General features: G+C 36.0%; 2 protein-coding genes across 3 annotated transcripts; both read left to right on the top strand.

Annotated features, from left to right (window-relative positions):
- Window positions 1-2,304: 2,304 nt before the first annotated feature.
- Window positions 2,305-3,630, top strand: LOC117723833 (hemoglobin subunit beta-1-like). Its single transcript, XM_034523394.2, has 3 exons — window positions 2,305-2,469; window positions 2,578-2,800; window positions 3,381-3,630. Exons 1-3 carry the CDS (start codon window positions 2,378-2,380, stop codon window positions 3,507-3,509), a joined length of 444 nt encoding a protein of 147 aa, XP_034379285.1. The 5' UTR covers window positions 2,305-2,377; the 3' UTR covers window positions 3,510-3,630.
- Window positions 3,631-11,290: 7,660 nt separating this feature from the next.
- On the top strand, window positions 11,291-19,976 carry LOC117718156 (olfactory receptor 52Z1P). 2 transcript variants are annotated; one of them, XR_013112348.1, is made up of 3 exons: window positions 11,291-11,346; window positions 14,553-17,085; window positions 18,054-19,976. XR_013112348.1 is itself a non-coding variant. In XM_034515684.2 (2 exons), exon 2 carries the CDS (start codon window positions 14,658-14,660, stop codon window positions 15,618-15,620), a length of 963 nt encoding a protein of 320 aa, XP_034371575.1. In that variant the 5' UTR covers window positions 11,291-11,346; window positions 14,553-14,657; the 3' UTR covers window positions 15,621-19,976. The 2 variants fall into 2 exon arrangements, 1 of the variants encoding a protein (XP_034371575.1); XM_034515684.2 differs by having other exon boundaries at window positions 14,553-19,976.
- The last annotated feature ends 483 nt before the right edge of the window (window positions 19,977-20,459 follow it).

Here is a 20,459-nt window from a genome sequence, read left to right as displayed (position 1 = left end):
TAACTGACAAACTACACTAAATATGTTTATTTTATAGCTTTTTTCTTTTTTAGAGATTATAATTTAATTAAAATGTTTCTTCCCTCCATCTTCAATCTCAAATAACTGTTGCAACTCTCCTTCAAATTCTCTTTTCATCAATTGTTATTGCATGCATGTATGGGTTTGTATAGATGGTTTGCTGTGTCAAGCCTCAGTGCAAATGCTTTCTTATATCTTTCCATATTTTCCTGAGCAGGGAAGTATACACAGGTTCTGAGACCTCTTCACATCTGGGAAAGTCCCCAAACATCACAGGCTTGTAGGACAGAAATGGAGCTACTTCAGAGTCATTCCAAGAAGCTCACTCTTACATTCCTGAGCATAGTAAAATCTTCATAGAAATCAGGCATGAAGCAAGAACCAGAGATAGTCAGCCCAGAGACCCAGGATAGACCCAAACATGTCAGGCAAAACCTTTTTTAAAAATGTCAATGAAGTAATTCCTGATGATATTCTCATATACTCATAGATTGATCAGTGTGTATTTCACTCATCATGAAGGAGCCATCATCCAGCAACTGATAGGAGCAAATACAGAGACCCACGGGCAAACACTAGGCAGAGCCACAGGTCTCAAAAGAGAGGAAGAGGAAGAATTCTAGGAGGTAGAGGAGTTGAGGACTCCACGAGAACATGACTAACTAAACAAGTAAGCAGGGCTCATAGGGGTCTTATAGAGAGGGAAGGAAGGAAGGAAGGAAAGAAGGAAGAAGGAAGGAAGGAAACAAAGGAGAGACAGAGAGGCAAAGACAGAGAGAGACTGAGAGAGAGACAGAATGAGACTAAGAGTCAGAGAGCGACAGAATGAGGCAGAGATAGAGAGAGACAGAGCAGAGAGAGAGAGGAGAGAGAGAGGAGAGAGAGAGAGAGAGAGAGAGAGAGAGAGAGAGAGAGAGAGAGAGAGAAAGAGAGAGAGCAAGAGCAGAGCTAACCCACTGCTCAGAAGTGCTTACTGCTTCTCTTCAAGGTTCAATGCTTTCACATATCTCTCTCATGCACATGAGTCATTCTCACCCCATGTCCCTCCCTCATCTCATGCTGAAGCCTTGCTTCTCAGGACCTCCTCCTCTTCAGAGTTTTGTACCTTCTCTTTGTGTGAACCTCAGAGCTTCTTTAAAGCTTCCTGGGGCTTTTAATACCAATAAGAAAAAGCACACCTGAAGTTCTTCTTAGAATGAGAAGCTGGGGAAATTTTATGTGAAAGTTTGGCGGATAAAGTGAGATTGAAAAGGCATGAAGATTAAAATTACATAATTTAATAGTAATGACAAATATAGAGAGCAAATGGGACTAGGTAAGGATTATCAAGCAAGAACATGATTCTAAAACATACATAGTATACACACTGCCCAGAAAACAACAGGATGAGTGACTGAATCAGTGAGTAGAGGAGAGAGAGGGAGAGAGAGAGAGAGAGAGAGAGAGAGAGAGAGAGAGAGAGAGAGAGACTCTTGAACACAGGGAGAATGTCTTTCAAGCTCCCTGCCACTGATTTTCCCTGTCACTGGAAAAACCTTTCTCTCTTCTTTCCCTCCTTCTTTCTTTCTCTCTGAATATTGCCACTAATCTTTGGTTATAAGTGGCTTCGTATATATTTTTTATTTTTTCTGAATTGAGAGTTTTCTGTTTCCATCTCTGTATCCCAAAAACTAAAAAAGACAATCATGTCTAAGACATGATCAATACAGGTCTATGCTACTTTCTATAAATTATCTGATTAAATTAATAAATTAGAGAAACAAGGAAACAAAGAAACATGAATTTATTTTCCTACCTGAAGATTTCTTCAAAACATGAAGAAAAATAGACTTAGAAAAACAATAGAATAATGATTATTTTGTCTTCTTATCTTATGTTTCATGAGAGGGGAGATCCTCTGATGCACTCAAACTGAAAGCAAAAAAAGAAAGAAAGACCCACCCAAGCAAAACAAAACAAAACAGGTAAATTTTCTCATGTATAATGTGCTTCAATGTTATATTTTTGTGGTAAACAACATTGAAGAGGTAGCATCTAACAAACTAGGTTATGGATACAAAAATTTATAATATAATAGGCAAAGATGTTTTAGAAGCAAGGTTTTCTGCAAAGATAAGAACAGACATTATTCAGAGTGAGGACTCAAAACTCAGATGCCTAAGCCTGTGCCATAGCCATTGCTGTCATCTCTGAAGCCTCACCCTGCAGAGCCACACCCTGGCATTGGCCAATCTGCTCACACAGGGCACAGTGGGCAGTAACCAGAGTTTGGCATATAAAACAGAGCAGGACTAATTGCTTCTTACATTTGCTTCTGATACTGTTGTATTGACTTGCAACATCAGAAACAGACATCATGGTGCACCTGACTGATGCTGAGAAGGCTGCAGTTTCTGGCCTGTGGGGAAAGGTGAACGCCGATGAAGTTGGCGGTGAGGCTCTGGGCAGGTTGGTATCCAGGTTACCAACAAGTAGAAGTTGGGTGCATGAAGACAGAGGTCTGCTTTTCAGCAGGCACTAACTTTCAGTGTCCCTTGTCTATGTTTTCCTTCTTAGGCTGCTGGTTGTCTACCCTTGGACCCAAAGGTACTTTGACCACTTTGGGGACCTATCCTCTGCCTCTGCTATCATGGGTAATGGCAAGGTGAAGGCCCATGGCAAGAAGGTGATACACGCCTTCGATGATGGCCTGAAACATCTGGACAACCTCAAGGGCACCTTTGCCACCCTCAGTGAGCTCCATTGTGACAAGCTGCATGTGGATCCTGAGAACTTCAGGGTGAGTCTGATGAGCGCTCCTGGGTTTGCTTCTCCTGGCTTTCTTGTTCACCTTCCTATCAGAAGCAAAGGGAAAGGGATTCTAGGGAGCGGTATTGATGATGGTGTGTGGGTGTTCCCTGTGGAGTGTTGACAAGAGTCCAGTTATTTTATCTTCTACTCACAACCGCTGCTCCCACTCACTCTGTTCTTCTGTTGCCATTTCCTCGTTCTTTGGTAAGCTTTTAATTTTCAGTTGCAGTTTTAAAGTGCATCTTTTTTCTACTTTCTCTTTTTTTTTCATATATTTCCTTGTAACTTACTATGAGGACAAAAAGATAAATGATTCTCTGATTCTTTGCACAGCTCTAATGAATAATAGAGCATGAATTATCTTTTAGACTAGGATGATAGAGAAGAGTATATTTTGATTATAAATTTTGTCTGCCATAGACAAATTCTTATCAAAATTTACTGGTAGAACCCAGTTGTCATTCTGCCTAGCTTTTAAGATTATAACTGTATATTCCATTTGAGGTGGCCTTCAGCATCTGCTATTGTTGCTCTACAGTTATGTTGATGGCTCTTCCATCTTCCCACAGCTCCTGGGCAATATGATTGTGATTGTGCTGGGCCACCACCTGGGCAAGGAATTCACCCCTGCTGCACAGGCTGCCTTCCAGAAGGTGGTGGCTGGAGTGGCCAATGCCCTGGCTCACAAGTACCACTAAGCCCATTCCTGCTGTTGTCTATGCAGAAAGGTTATGTGTCCCCTAGAGAACAACTGTCAATTGTGGGGAAAATGATGAAGACCTTTGGGCGCCTAATAAATAATGTTTACTTTCATCAAAATTGTGTCTTTAATTACTTGTGTTTCTTGGAAGGATTAATGTGAAGCATTTATGATATAAAGCAGTTGGAACATGCTGGAGGGAGGGAAGGGAAGGTGAAAGTCATGTCTTTCTATTTCAATCCAAACTCTTCAAGAATAAAATACCAAAGAAGTAGAGTTCAGAAACAATGTATTCAGTTTAACTTCGTGCTAATTGACTTCTGGTGCTTTGTGATAAGTGGCGAGACAGTAAGTGGCTACTCTGTGGGCAGCCTTCCCTGACACCTATGCTTACCGCTCAAAAAGAAGTTAAGTAAGGGTTTAATTTACAGCATAGTTTTCCACTATGCTGTATAGTAATTCTTGGTATTGTTCTAATTTTTCTCACACATGCCCCTTGTCTTTTCACTTTTTGCCCAGTACCTTAGAGACTTCAGTCTAAGCTCCCCTCCCTCAAGTGTCCATTACTCCTAAAGGGTGTCTTCCTTGCTTGCTTTTCTATGAACATTTCCCATTTTCTCCTGACCTCTTTTATCTTAAAAATAAAACAAAACAAAACAAAAACCAAAAAACCAACCAACAAACAAACAAACAAACAAACAAAAAAACCCACTGTGTTATAGAGTTATGCTTGAAGAGGAAACCCAGGAGCTTTTGAGTCCTTTTCTCCAGTTTCTCCCATTAACAATGATAATGAATCTTCACATATTCACAGTTTGCATTGGAGGGCTAGAGGTGTTAATAGGGGGTAAACACAGTACTAGAATGTTTTGTTATTTGATAGTCTTTGCTGACTTAGGAAGCTTTCATGGGCTCACCTCAAACACAAGTACATTTTCCCCAGTGTCTGTTTTGAAAATCCATGAAGGGAATGGAGATTAGACTCTCTGAACTGGTTTCTGGTTTTTTTTTTTTTTTTTTTTTTTTTTTTTTTTTTTTTTTTTTTTTTTCTCCTAGTTTTGTAATTGTTTGTTTTATTCTTGGCAATACTTCATGTTTGCAGTTCCTCACTCTGTAAGCATTTAGGTCATGCGAAATTCTGGAAACAAAATATGAATTTCAAGTGTTCCTTATTCTCAACTACAAGGCAATGTTGTTAGAATAATACATATGATACATATAAATACAGACCAATTATGAGATTACAGGATGAAATCATCAAAACAAAATTAAATTGATCTGTTGTCTTAAACTTAAAAATTAATCAAAGTCTTAAGAAATAAAACTGCAAAATATCTAAAATTAAATGAAGGGCAAAGTTTTTAAAGATTGGCTCTTAGGCAGGTTTGTAGTGCATCCCTATGATGTCAGCACTCAAGAACCTGAGGCACAACCATAGTGACAGCCTAGGATACATAGTGAGGGGTTTGTTTTAATAGACAACAGCAAAATCCAACATTTTTAAAAAGAAAATCTAACAGTAGAATCATGGACAGACTGCAGGAAATAAACTTGGGGTTGAAATCAATCAAGTAGAAAGAAAAAAGAACAATATAATGAATCAACAAAACCAGGAGCTTGGTCTTTGAGAAAATCTACAAGATAGATAAACCCTTAGCCAAACTAACCAGAGGGCACAGAGACAGTATCCAAATTAACGAAATTAGAAATGAAGAGAGAGACATAACACCGGAGACTGAGGAAATCCAAAAAATAATCAGATCCTACTACAAAAGACTATACCCAACAAAACTGGAAATTATGGATGAAATGGATAATTTTCTAGACAGTGTAGGAGAATGCCAAGGCAGGGTAGTGGGAATTGGCAGGGCTGTGGTGGTGCACCCTCATAGAAGAAGTAGGAGGAGGAAGGGATAGGGGTTTCTGGAGAGGAAACCAGGAAAGGGAATAACATTTGAGATGTAAATAAAGAAAATATCCAATAAAAGAACAGAAAAAAACATGGACAAGAAGAACAAAAATGAACAAGTAAAATGGAAATAATAAAGTTTCTGCAAAGCATAGAGAATAATCAACAAAATGACGATTAATTTAAAATGAGAGACAGTATTTATGAACTAATATCCAACAATGGATTACTATACAAAGTATAGAAGGAACCCATGCCACTCACTAGAAAGAATGTAAAATACAAGAAGGAATAAAACATATTTTTCAAAAGAAGTCACACAAATTTCTAAGACATTTATGAAAAGAAACTCAGTATTAAGAAAATGCAAATCGAAAGGCACCAAGGGATATCACTGTGGTTTTTTTTGTTTTGTTTTATTTTTTGTTTGTTTGTTAGAATAGTTGCTCTCAAAGAGGCAACAGACATGTGTTGGAGCAGAATGTGAGTGTGCATATGTGTGTGTGTGTGTGTGTACAGCTAGCAGTGCTAACATTGGCATCCTCTCAAGGTGGTTTTGTAGATTACGGATTCTTCTGTCTTTGCTCATAGTGCATGCAATGACTGTGCATAGGTATGGGGAGACATTTTATGGTTTTTGTGAGTTTTACTGAAGGTCACTCGCATTTGTAAAGACTATCACAATCTATTCAACTGTATAAAACCTGACTTGGCAAAGTATAATGTCTTTAGTCCAGAACTAAGTGCTTTTAGTGGAAATCCCCCAGTTGAGAAATGACTCTAAATACAAACCAGCAATCAAACTCTGCATGCTCTTTCACACGTGGCAGAACATCTATCTAATATCAGTTCAAGGAGGCCGGGAACCAGCTTAACACTGGGTTAATAAAATGCAAAGACTTGATCTGTCAGGGTTGGGGGAATACCAAGGGTGGCCTCCACTCTCTCATAAAAGAAGGGGAGGGGGGTTGGGGGGGAGGGCTGTGTGAGGGGAGGACTGGGAGGGGGTTGCAATAGACATATAAAGTGAATAAATAAATTAATTAATAGAAATAAATGCATTCCTGCTAACAGAGTCAAGCTGCAGTTATAAAATGTGGACCTCCTGTGAAAGTCATACTCAGTTTTTCTGGAGGCAATGCCTTATTGTTTCATTTGAAACTCAAGATTTTTACAATTTTCCACTAACTGACACAAGTGGACTTTCTAACCCCCCAAGGAGATGGAAGAAGCAACCTCCACACAGCAACTGAGCTCTCAGCCTGCTTTGTCAGGGTTCAGAAGACCACCAACAGATACAGACTAATAAGAGGTAGTTTAAGTCATTTAAGAGTTGTACCTATAGATTTCACTATTGTAAAATGTATTATCTTTGGTTTTCTGATCATTGGTTATTGTTGGTATCTGGGCTGATTTAATCAGAAACTCCCCATGCCAGTTTTGGAAACTGAACTTTTATTCAGCACACAGAAATAGACATTCTGTTCCCTTACTTCATGTATTGTTAGGAAAATGAAAAGCACTCACACTGGGAGGAAAACAGCAGCAATGACAACAACAACAACACCAAAAAAAAAAAAAAAAAAAAAAAAAAAAAAACCAAAAAACCAAAAAATAGACCCTTATGATGATTTTTACTGTACCAAAAATATAACTCTGAGAACATGACTCTCTCTCTCTTTCTTTCTCTCTCTCTCTCTCTCTCTCCTCTTCCTCCTCCTCCTCCTCTTCCTTCTTCCCCCTCTTTCTCTCCTCTCTTTCTGTCTCTTTCACTCTCCACCTCTCTCATAGGTATATATACTTCAAAACCCAAGAACTAGGCAAGATGTATTTTTTAAATTGCAGTAGTAACTTCACACCAAACAAACAGCTAGTCTTCCTTATCAGCAAAGACAGTCCTCAATGTGGTGGTGCATTGATATGAAAACACTGCTCACTGCTACTGCATCCTGACAGAATTTGTTGATTCAGTACCCTGAAGTACTACAGAGAATAAAGGGGAGAAACTTAAAACAGAAATGCCAGGCACATAGAATAAGGGTTGGGGAACAGAAATATTGATAGCTTAGGGGATCAAAAGACTGGGTCACAAATAGAAACTAAAAGGAAGACACATAATTTCATGATCCAAGGATACTCCTTTTAGGCAAATTTTATACAAAACATTTCAAACTAAGGAGAAGCTTATGAGGAAAACTGTATTTGGTATTGAATTTTAATTTTCTCTCATATTAACTCATCTTGTTTTTATTATACAAAATTTCCAATTGTCCCTTTTCTTTTTTTCCATTTGTAAATGTCATAAGAATTTTTAAATGTAACACGAAGAAAAGAAAATGTGTATTAAACATTGCTGATCACCTGACTAATAAGCATTAATGGAGATCGATTTAGCTGAAAGTGTTAGGGTCCTGATTTGACGAAACCCATAGTATCCAGCTAATTATTCATTCCCACAGTGACATTATTTAGGAGAGTAAGAAGAAGAAAGAACAGATTCATCATAGAAATACAAAATTTCTCTTTTATCTGAAAGTAAAATTTATTCTTTATGTGGGAACAAGTCTTGCAGTCCGGCAGCCAGCCACTACATTGACTATTGGCATCACTGTTCACATTAATACACAGTACAAACGAATATATGCAGTAGCATTTTAAAAAATTAGAGTAAGAATTGGCTTCAAATTATTTTTACCTTGTAAACTTGTTTAATAGGCTTATCCATATTCTAGGTATCTTTAATATTTTCTGATGTTTTGAGTGACATTAAGATAAATATATCCACTAAGTTCTTATAATTAAATGAGAAAAACATCCACAGGTGAATGTTATGACACTTTTCTCCAGTGAGAGTTTCTGTCATTTTTCTCCATTAAAAACATCAGGTGGCTATCAATCCTTGTGTTTCTTTTTGGGTCGTCTATTATAGCTGGTTGGTTTACATGTGTGTTCGTGTCAGTCCTGCACTTTTTCCTGTTATTACTGGCTTGCCCCTATCAAAAACTGACTGTGACACTCAACACAGGATTTTCGAAAGAAAAGTAATTTTGCCTATAAATATTTTGAAAAGTTTTCAATATGTGTAGCCATAAGGAAAAATGTAAAACAAAACTATTCTGAGAGTTCACCTCACTCTAGTGGGAATAGCCATCTATCGTAGAAAACAAATGTGGGGAACACGAGGAAAAACATACGGAAAGGGAAACCCTATTCACTACTGATGGGTGTGAAAACCAGTGCAACATTATAAAAACCAGTGGGCAAAATTCTTCAAAAACTCAAACCAGAACTACCTGTACACCTGGCTTCACCACTCAGAAAGATTTTATATAGAACTACAGTGATGCTTGCACACTCATGTTGATTACAGATTGATTCACAATCAAGAAATGGAATTGGCTGAGATGTCCAATGACAGGGAAGTAAATAATGTCAATGTGGCAGACAAGATTTTAAGACTCTGTAAAAAAATATGAATTTTTGAAAATCTCAGCAAAATGGATGGAACTAGAGACTGGCTTACTAAGTAAGGTACCTCATGCCCAGGAAGACAAATGCTACATTCTCTCTTTGGCTATGAGTCTTTCCATATGTATGCTTATGTTGAAATGAATTTTTGTGATTGTAGGGATCTAACATTGTGTGGGATTAAGAATAGTACATCACCTGTGGTGTGAAGTTAGATAGATTATTAATTCCAGTGCTGCTGTGGGCTGCTTCCCTGTCAGTTACTGCTCAGAGAGACCTGGAGTACAGATAGTAATGCCCCCACCACTACAGGCTATTTCCTAGATGTTGACATCTCCTAATGAAGACACCTCACACTACAGTTGTAGGCCACAGAGAAATGGAGCTGGAGCTTGCCTGGAAACTTGCTCCCTTGCTTTCACTGTGCTGGATGGTGGCATATAGGACTTCCTTTAAAATTCTGTAATACTCCATTTTGATGTTCTTACCTCGTGTGTTCCACATATAAGAGAAAGCATATCACGCTTGTCTTCCAATATAACATATCTTTTAGCATGATAAGCTCTATTTTTATCTATTTTCTTTCAAAGAATGGACCTTTTTATCACTTAAAAAGTAACTTAGTGAGGTGGTAGATAAATTAATTGGCTGGATTGATGCTTTCTATAGTTTATACAGGTACATTGTATTCCATGAAAACACACAACTATTATTTGTCAGAAATTTTAAGAAATACATTTAAAAGATAGGTTCATTTGTCATTTTATTTTCTGCTTTATTGATTTACAGTCATCCTTATGGCTGACTTTATTTTTTCTGTGGTTCCATAAAGAGAGATTATTTAAAGAACAAAACAAAACTCACTTGAGAGAGACCATTTTTGTCTTATATCAATTAAATAATTTAAATTTTGGTGGCAGCTACTCAGAAACCTCAGATGGCCACAGTTAAATAGGTGTATTATTCATGTATACTTTATTATGTTGCTGTATATTATAAAATATGAAATAATATGTTTAAAATATATTAAAAATAGAAAATAATATTAAATAGAAAACACTTTATATTTAAGTTAAGATTAGCATATTGTTTATACATGTCTTATAAAATATGCAGTGAATAAAATAATGGAGACACTGTGAGTAACTAAAGAGAGCAGGTACAGAATGAGTAGGCATGCAACTCATGTGCACTGATAGCAAAGTCTCCAAGTGTGTGGTTAACTGTGCTGTCCGGTATCAGCATATCTGGAACCTGTAAGCCCCAGTTCTTTGGAAAAAAACTTTTTAAAGGGTTCTTATCTATGTTTTCAGCTATACCAAAACCCTAGATGACCTGGCCACATTTAGAAGTAGACTTGCTTCATGCGTCTTTGGGGGGAAAAAAAAATCAGTGGAACACTTCTGCCCCCTACCGGTATGTAACAGGATCATTAGAGAAATTACCTTCAGATGGTGATAACAGTATATCCCAGTTAGCTTTAACTGACAACCTGAAGTAGCCTTGATTCATCCTAGAAAAAAAGTCTCAATTGAGGACTAGATGAGATTGGCTTGTGGGCATAGCTCTGGAAGGTTGCCTTGGTGGTGGTTAACTGATGAAGGAGAGCCCTGCCCACCTTTAAGAGGACCCATCTTTAAGCAGGTGGCCTTGGGCTTTATAAGAAAGCTAGGTAATTGGGCTAGAGAGATGCCTGGGGTTCAGTTCCCAACATCCACATTAGCCTTATAATAGCAGCTCATAATGACCGTTAATTCCTGGTTCAGGATTGCCTGGTGCCTCTAGCCTCCATGTAACGTATATTCACATACAGACTCATACTTTACAAAAACAAAAATTAATATCTTAATATCTTAATTAATTATCAATTAAGTAAATAATAAGAAATTAAAATAATAAAAATCTCACTCAAAAGCCAAAAGAGATTTCTATGACATCTTTTTGCAGTTTTGGACCCTTCTGATTCTGAATAATTCTAGCATGTAACCCAGGGAACAGAAGGAAAGACAAAGAGACTTAATATTTGAAGGAACATGTGCTGAAAAAGAACTCCTTATAGTGGCTTTGAAACCAAATTCAGCACTTCTGCAATACATTGTATTTACAGCCATATTACAGTAGGTGCCTCCAGGGAACAGAATATGATTGTGCTAGTACAAATCTCTGACATGCAAAGAAAACTGGAACATGTGTCAACTTTAGTGCTTGGGAATGCTAACCATAAGAAATGTTTCTCAGACTGCGGAGGAGTAGGGAAGTTCTCAAGAGAAGAGCCGGTGCTGGGCGTTTCTTCTATGTTAGGATACAACTCAATGCTCTTGGGCTAAACGTTTGGGGCCCAAGAGATAGCTAAAAAGAGGTATAAGTAAATGCTCCAGATTTGCTGTTTAGGCTCTGGGAATGTCCTTGCTTTTGCTCTTTCTCCTGTTAAATATTTTCAAATTTCAAACAGAAACAAGTAAGTACACAGCTATGCTCAAAGGAAACTTGCAGCAGATGACTAGAGAAACTTAAGTCATGTTTTCTGCAGTTCTGACTCATAGAGTACAGCACTTAACTCTAGTTAAGTTGTTCTGCAATGGTGGTATGGTTTTATTTTGAGTGATTTAGTCACCAGTCACAACATTTCCCTATTAATATTGTATTTATACAATGGCCTTTTCTATCAGGATTTGAATATAGGTGCAATAAATTCCTGGTGGTTAAGTTGTTTAAAAATTTTAGTAAAGACAAATCTTATATATTCCAGAACAAATGTGTGAACATTTTCATAAAATGTACCGAGCATGATAATATCAGGTACCAGTCCTGATGTGTATTAAAAAGCTGAGACTTGGAGATGTTAACTCTGAATGTGATGGAGGTCATATACTGGTAGGAACAGCAGTTTAATTTCATCCAGTGTCTCTATCACTGGCTATTATAAAAATAATTGATGATTTTAGACTATACATTGTTATAGTTAGGGTAAGATAATGTATCTTGGTTTTGGGAATGTGTTATAAACAAATTTAATCTGAAGCTCAGAAAGTTAAATTTGTTTAAATTAACAATTACTTTTATATTAATGTTGGTAATTTTATGAGAGCCCTAATGTCATTTGTTGCACAATAAATAGAGATTTATGTAGCTATTATGTAATTTATGTTGCTATTATCCTGAACTGCTAACTTGAGATTAGACTTATAATGGTGCTGAATTTTTAGGTAATTTATCAGCAAGAGAACTACAATTCAAGTAAGTAACAGTCTGTGCACACAGCCAAGTACATCTTAGCTGATGGTGTTCAGGTCCAATGTGGGCAGCTGCAGCTAGACTATGCAATCGATATAGTCATAGTGCACTTACAAGGAGCACAAACCAACACTTTAATCACAAATCCCAGAGTGAAAGACAAATAAAATAAAATAAAATAAAATAAAATAAAATATAATTGGTAGCTAATGCTCACCGCCAACAAGGAAAATCTGAAGGGAAAATCTGTTTGCTTCCCTTACATCTTTACACCATGTTTTGTTTTTTTTTTTCCCCCCCCTATGGAGATTCTTCTTCCCAGCTAAGTCCCATTTACCAGTTGGTTTATGTGAATGAAACAGATCTATTAATGTTCATTGTTTTTAAACAGCTTCATGACGACTTATGCTAAAGTCATATAGGCGGATACCGACTTATATATTTAACTAATAATTAAACTTATATACTTAATTAATAATTAAATAAGCAGTGCCTAATATTTCAATCAGATAAAGGAGGCAACTTTGCACATAGTAACAAATGAAAGGTGGTAACAATACAGTGCCTTGGTGCACAGTTAGGGTGCTCAATTATAGTGGATAGGACACGATTGTAGTGGAATCAAGGTACAAAGGGCATCTGCTCCCCTGTTAGTTAACGATTTGGTTAATCACACACAAATGTGTTTTATTGTAACTTATTTACCCAGCTATATTATTATATTTAGTTCTGACTATCTATATCATTGTATGTAGCTCCATCTATATCATTATACTTAGCATCCTCACTCTCCTCCTCATCCCCTGCTCCCCTCGCACCCCACATGGTCAGTCCCTTTTCTCTTACCACACGTTTCCACATATATTCATGACATAGACACTCCACGACTGTTTCTAGCTCCCTCTCTATATTTATATTACTTCCTCCTCTCATAAAACTGACTATATTTTGATGACCTACATATCATATGCATGTATACATCTATATGCAAATTTAAAATGACATTCCTCATATGACAGGAAACATGTAATATTTATATCTCTGATTCTGGCTTCCTTTGCTTAACATAATAGTCCCAAGTGGCATTCACTTCCCTGTGAAAGTCATAGTTTCAATTATCTGAGATGCAGTGAAACCTCAAATCAGTTTCCGTTTGTATTTTCTCGATGGCTAAGAATGTCAAACACTTTTTCAAACATTGCCCTTTTTCTCCTGTAGATCACCGTCTATTCAGTCCCAAAACCCATATACTCAATTGATGACTTTCTTTTACCATACTTAATCTCTTGAGATCTTTATATATTAACAATACTAATTCCCTGTTAGATGTACAGCTGACAAAGAGTTTTCTCTGTTAAGTAGACTGAGATAATCATTTTGTAACCCATGTGCATTTTGGCAATAAAGGATTTTTGCTATCTGGGCTTGGAGAACTATGGAGCTGTCTATTAATTTGTAATCTCATAGTGATGTCTATTCTGTGTGTTATCTACACACACACACACACACACACACACACACACACACACTATCTTAGTACATTAGTCTAGCAATGTATTGGCTTTTATCTTTTATCCCCTCATGTAAAACTTGTAACCAGCAAACCACTTTTCTTTTTTATTAAAGAACTATGCATTCTTGACTGTGTGATAGGTTCTATTTGTTTTTGTAGCTATCATCATTTGCTTATGTTCTGTGCTTGATAATATAAAGGTCTATTGTCTAATTTCCAATAGAAACTTAAGTTGATTCTAGTAAAAAAAATTTTGACGACATAGTGGTCTTGTTCATTTCAGAGCCCAATAAAATCTGGTATTTCAAATAGTTCAGCTCTTTAAAATCTCATACAGATTTTTCAGAGTTGGGTTGTAGGCAGACAGGGATATATTTACTTCATTTTTGTGGTCTTAATGGCTAAAACAAGGGTTAGCATCAATTCATTGATCATTGATAGAAGAGGGCATGTTATGCTATTATGCTTGAAATCTACCTTATCAAACTTTATTTTCTGAGTAACAAATCTCAATTTCATATCTTTTTTTCAAGAATATGATGAATGAGAGACTTGATGGTATACATATCCTGTGTCTAGTTTTATTTTGAAATATAAGTAGTGGAGGATGACTAAGATTAGAGCTAAGATTTTCTTTGCCTGAGTTTTTGATTCAATGAGTTCTATGGAAAAAGACTCAAAGCTTATAAACCCTTTCTTTTCTGCCCATGTGAATAATATGTGGATGCTATAGGTTAACACAGAGACCCCCGAGTTGGTCACCATAAGAATTTCATAAGCTTATATACATAAAGTGCTAAAGTACATATTAAATATTTATTAAATGATAACCATTTTCAAGGTTCAATAATTAATTGCTTGATCAAAGGTGTGCAGCATGTTTAGCCTAGTTAATTCTCCTCAATGCTTTCACACAGATGCAAATATTGGGGAAGATATGATGAGACCTCATCCAGTCTTGGTTGTACTCCTCAATCTTTAACGCTGCAGTGCGTGTTAAAGAGCCAAAGCTTGTGTATACAATGAAGGTGGCCTCTTCCTTTCACAACCACACCAATCCACAGGATGTGTGGTATGTTCTGATTGGAATCCCAGGACTGGAAGATCTACACACCTGGATAGCCATCCCCATTTGTTCTATGTACATTGTGGCTATCATAGGCAATATCCTCCTGATCTTCCTCATAGTGACTGAACGAAGTCTCCATGAGCCCATGTATTTTTTTCTCTCTATGCTGGCATTAGCAGACCTCTTGCTCTCCACAGCTACAGCCCCCAAGATGCTGGCCATCTTCTGGTTCCGTTCCAGGGGTATATCCTTTGGTAGTTGTGTGTCCCAAATGTTCTTCATACATTTCATCTTTGTGGCAGAGTCAGCTATTCTTCTGGCCATGGCATTTGACCGCTATGTGGCCATCTGTTACCCACTGAGATATTCCACCATCCTTACTTCCTCAGTCATTGGCAAGATTGGCACAGCAGCTGTGGTCAGAAGCTTTCTCATCTGTGGTCCATTCATCTTCCTTGTATATCGACTTCTGTATTGTGGGAGACACATAATTCCCCATTCATACTGTGAGCACATGGGCATTGCCAGATTGGCATGTGACAATATCACTGTCAACATAATATATGGGCTTACTATGGCCCTCTTGTCTACAGGGATGGATATACTACTCATCATTATTTCTTACACCATGATCCTTCACACTGTTTTTCAAATCCCTTCCTGGGCTGCCAGATATAAGGCCCTCAACACATGTGGCTCCCACATCTGTGTTATTCTTTTGTTCTACACACCTGCATTCTTCTCATTTTTTGCCCATCGCTTTGGAGGCAAAACCATCCCTCGCCACATCCACATCCTAGTGGCCAACCTCTATGTGGTCGTGCCCCCAATGCTTAACCCCATCATTTATGGGGTGAAGACTAAGCATATCCAAGATCGAGTGGTTTTCCTTTTCTCTTCAGTGAGTACATGTTAACATGAGAACAGATGTTAAAGATAGTGTATTCTCAAACAAAACTTCTTTTAAATGTCAGCTCTGTGAGAAATAAGAATAAATGAAATTTACTTAAAATGCTTCACTTTCAAAACGATAATATCCATGCAAATTTTCACTATATAATCTAATACATCCAGAGAGTGTGGGAAAATATCTTAGTGACTTCCTATTAGTGTAGACTTCAAATTATTTTATATTTATATATAGATAACAGTGAAGATACAATTTCTTATGTAAAGAAAGTAAAAACAGAAATCCATTGGCTATCTTAAGACTATTTTTATTAATTCTCTGAAATTATTACATTATATTTTGATATTTCAAAGGATCTCACTTTCTGCTGAAGTGTAAAGCATTTCTCTGACCATCAGCAGATACATGAGGCAATAGAAGTCTTTATATTATAGTTATTTTTGTCAACATAATTCTTATACTAAATTAAGAACTCTAAAATCATTTATTTTAAGATTTCCTGATATTTCAGGAGTTCTATTTTTTTTCTTTTGAGACTAGGTTTCATGGAGATATCTGCCTGTCCTTTGTAACTGTTGTTACTGTCTGCAATTGTGTATGTATATATATTTATATTATATATATATATATATATATATATATATATATATGCAGCAATGGTAACTATGTGTGTGTATAGTTACAATTAGTAAAAGCCACTTTAAATAATAAACTTAAACAATGTATAAACTTATACAATGTATACATTAAATAAGTTGTCAATAGTAAGTTAAATATATTTTACTAAGATAAAGCTAGCTCTCAATATCATTCTAGTTTTCTAAAAGCTCTAATTTTCCACATATGTGTTGGGACTTTAGTTGAAAGATACTAGGGAGCATCCTGGTGTCAACAGAGCCTCTGTAAGAGTAAATGCCTGGAAAGTCCCACCCCCAATAGTTAACAGAAAAATCCAAAAGAAGTTTCATTGAAATATTAACATAGAAACTTCCACTGAAAAAAGGATTTAATCATGTGCGTGAACACATTATACAAAAATTCAACTTGCTAAAAATCCTTCCCTTTTCTGATAAATCCCCCAAAATTCAAGAAAATGTAAAAAAAAAAAAAATGTCCACACACACACACACACACACACACACACACACACACAGTTCAGTAACATTTAGAAATTAGAAGTGAGCTTAATAACTTTGTAACCTGGTCAGAATTTGTTACTATCCTATTTATAACTGTGTGTGTACATACAGTTATTTGTCCTTATGTATGCACAAGCATTTTCATATATCCATACTAGACTAACATATACCAAATGCTATAAAAAGTTGATATTACTTTTATGTATTATTTGCCTCATGAGAGGACAGAAGACAGCTAGCTCTAACAATCAAGCACTGTACTATGGGCCACACTGTGGACGAAACTGAACTCCTCTTTCCTCAATGGCCATCACCTGCCAAGAGCTCCTCAGGTAGGGTGGGGTCAAGCCCATCACCTATCTATGTCCTGTCATACTGTTCACAGACTTATCTAATTTGACTTTTATGTTGGTGGGAAACTTTTCCTATTTGCCCAATATGTTAAGAAATATCATTAAAGGATGACAAATTTCATAAAATAAATTTTCACATATATTAATGGGAGTGCATGAGTATATCTCTGATTTGTTAACAAAGTGTATCAAATGAATTTATGTGGAACATTGATTCATCTCTACTTCCTGTGTATAAGTACTGCTTTACCATAGAGCACTAGTCTCAATGCATCCTTTCATTTTGGTTGTTAGTATCTTGTTGAAGATATGGCTACATCTATCTCTACAGTTGTGGTATAACTTTTTTTTTTTGCAGTGTCTTTGTCTTTTTTGGCCTCAAAAAATTAATTTGTTACATATCTTTTCTGCTTTTATTTTGTTAAAAGCTGAAGAAGTATTGATATAACTCAGCATTGAAGTCAAGCCATATAGTCTCAACTTATTTTTTTTAATTTCTTCCTCCTCTTATTTTGTTTTCTTTTTTTTTTTGTTTATTGAGACAAGATTTAATTCTGTGATCCATATTTTACAGAAAGTCATAGCAATCTTCAACTCTAAGTGAACCACCATACCCAGCTCTAAAATATCTGTCTGTCTGTCTGTGTGATGAGAGACATTATGTATTTATGATACTGATTCAATTGTCTTTTTTCTTGTCTGCTCAGGTTTTATATTTCATTATTCGGCTCTAATAATTCAGGTTAAATCTGTCAAGAAAGCTATCCATTTCTTTTAGTTTGTTCAATTGGTTGATATATAATTTTACTGTTATTATTATCATTTATTTTGGTGGTGGCAATTGCAATAGCTTTTCAAAAGCCCAGGGAGTGAAGCCTGAAGTGTAATTGAGGTCTTAGTGGAAATGAGATAATTAATAATAATAATTTATATACATTTTATTTCAGATAAATGTATTTGTTGATGAAGACAGGATCATGTGACAGAAAGCATGGGAGATGAGTTTCACTTGATAATATAAAAATGTTACATAACAGCAGCAACTTATAGTAAACTAAAATTATGAAAATGTCTAATTCTAAGTAATAATAAAATGTGTGCTTAAAATAAATGAAGCAATTGTTCATTCTATTACAATGTTAATTCTTTAAAAATATATAAAGTATAATACAAATTAAAGCATTAAAACTATTTCTTCTATTTTAATGCATGTGTGAATATGTACACACACATGCACATTTATGGAGGTTATGAGGTAACTTTTTAACACTCATTTTCATTTTCAACCATGGAGTCTAGGGACAGAAATCAACTTATCAGGTCTGGCAGCAATCATCTTTGTTAGCTGAGCCATCTCTTTGGCCTTTAATTAAAACATTTTTGAAGTTTGAATTCAAAGCAGTGGTTATCAGATGGCTTGTCATAAAGGTATTATATAATTTATCCATACTAACTACTGACATTAGAGTTTATGACAATGCCATTGTCGTACTGCCAAGATCATAAGGTAGCAATGTTAAGTCATATTTTTCATAGAGAAAGACATTTTAGAACAAATGACTATTTACTCCCACAAATACTTAAAGAGAAAGATAGTATGTATATTACCTATTTATACAACGTTCAAAATGATTTTTAATTTTTGCTTTTTAAAAATGTGAAATTTGGAAACTTACTTTAATAGATTTTACTGAGTGTTTGATTGTCCTATATTTGGAATGAATGTCTCTCTGTTTTTTGTGGACACATGCTGGGAACCTTGCAAGAGAAAGAGGAAACAGCTTTAAAATTCCTAGAATTCAGCCCATGGGTTAGCCCAACTATGATGGTTGTGCCTCAGAGAGGCAGAACTCAGAGGACTACAAGACCTGAGGACTTCATGCTTTTAAAGAATATCGCTCTACTTGTTACCTTCATGTACATACCTCTCGTAATCTATGAGTTGTATGAAAACTCTAAGGGGGCTCCAAGGTCCTCACTGGGCAGTATCATTGTCATTTTCAATAGTAGTGCTTGGTCTTTTTCAAGCATTGCTGCTGGAGCAGATTAATAACTTATCCATCATCCCAGGAAATAATTTAGAGATGTACATTGCTAGCAATGACCGCCACCCTTAAAAAGAATTTGGAGAAATAGATTGTTAGTAAAGTTAGGTTAAGATTTTTTTTTTTTAATGGCTCTGTTGTAGAAAAATCTTAGAGTACAATTTGAAGCTCAGAAAGGCACATTCATAATAGTTAAATTGAGGGATTTTTTTAAGGTCAAGGAACAAGAACAATGGAAGCCCAGCTAGCATTGGCTGATGTAACTCTTACTGAAGCAGAGCTGGTGATCAAGGTGATGATTAATTTCTTGTAATCGTTTTTGTCCTCAGCTTTCTGAAATGATTTAATAAGAAATTGTTAATGAGTAGATGTGCACCCTGAAGATTTAAAGTAGTAATGACTGAATTTTCATATAAAAGTTTAAATTTGTGATTCTCTTAAGATTGTTTTAAGATTATTTTTTAAGATGAATAATAAAGTAATTGAGCCTTTTTTTGTAACCACAAACTGCAGCCTGCCAGTAAAAGATACTGGCTGAGGATATTACCTCAATTACACTTTGTTAATCTATAACAAGTTGATTAGTTATGAATGTATGTGGGTTCTTGGGAATAATTTGTTTCTTTTTCACTTGCACATAAAATGTTTATTCATGTGAGAATGTTAGAGAACATTTTTTCTTATCTATGCTTATTGTAATCATTCACTAGAAGAAAAATAGAATGTAGTTACATTGTAACTGCTTTATTGCATGAAAGATTTGGCTTTGATATTTAAGCTGTGTGAGAAAAAATAAAGTTGTTGGAGCTTTGCTCCACCCATCCACAAAAAGTGTGAATGAAGGTGTATGTATGTGTATGTGCAAAGCTGTTAGAGCTTACTGAAGCTTGCTTTATCCACCCAGTGTGTGTGTGTGTGTGTGTGTGTGTGTGTGTGTGTGTGTGTGTGTGTTATCCTCTTTTTGTTGGTCTCCAAGGAATTTCTTTTGCCGACCCCAGTGTATCAAGCTTTTATTTCCTCAAAGAAAAGTCTGCTTTATGCCCCACCTCAGTTTACCCTGGATGTTGAAACTAGTCTTCGGCAGAAACAAATTAGAATTTATAACACAATAAAGAATATGTAGCAGATTGAAGCAAAAATATGTGAACATATGCAGGTGAACATATCTCCAAACCTCATACATGAAGTAAGTATGTGGAAAGATACACATGTAGGTGAACAATGTCTTCAAACCTCACACATGAACTAGAAACATATCTTTGTAACTCTGAAGTAAAGTGAAGTGATCCCTGACCTTTTCGAGAGCAT

Source organism: Arvicanthis niloticus, chromosome 1, assembly GCF_011762505.2.
Source record: "Arvicanthis niloticus isolate mArvNil1 chromosome 1, mArvNil1.pat.X, whole genome shotgun sequence".
Lineage (NCBI taxonomy): Eukaryota > Metazoa > Chordata > Mammalia > Rodentia > Muridae > Arvicanthis > Arvicanthis niloticus.
Note: the sequence above shows the minus strand (reverse complement) of the source record. Positions and strands in the feature narration are given on the sequence as shown.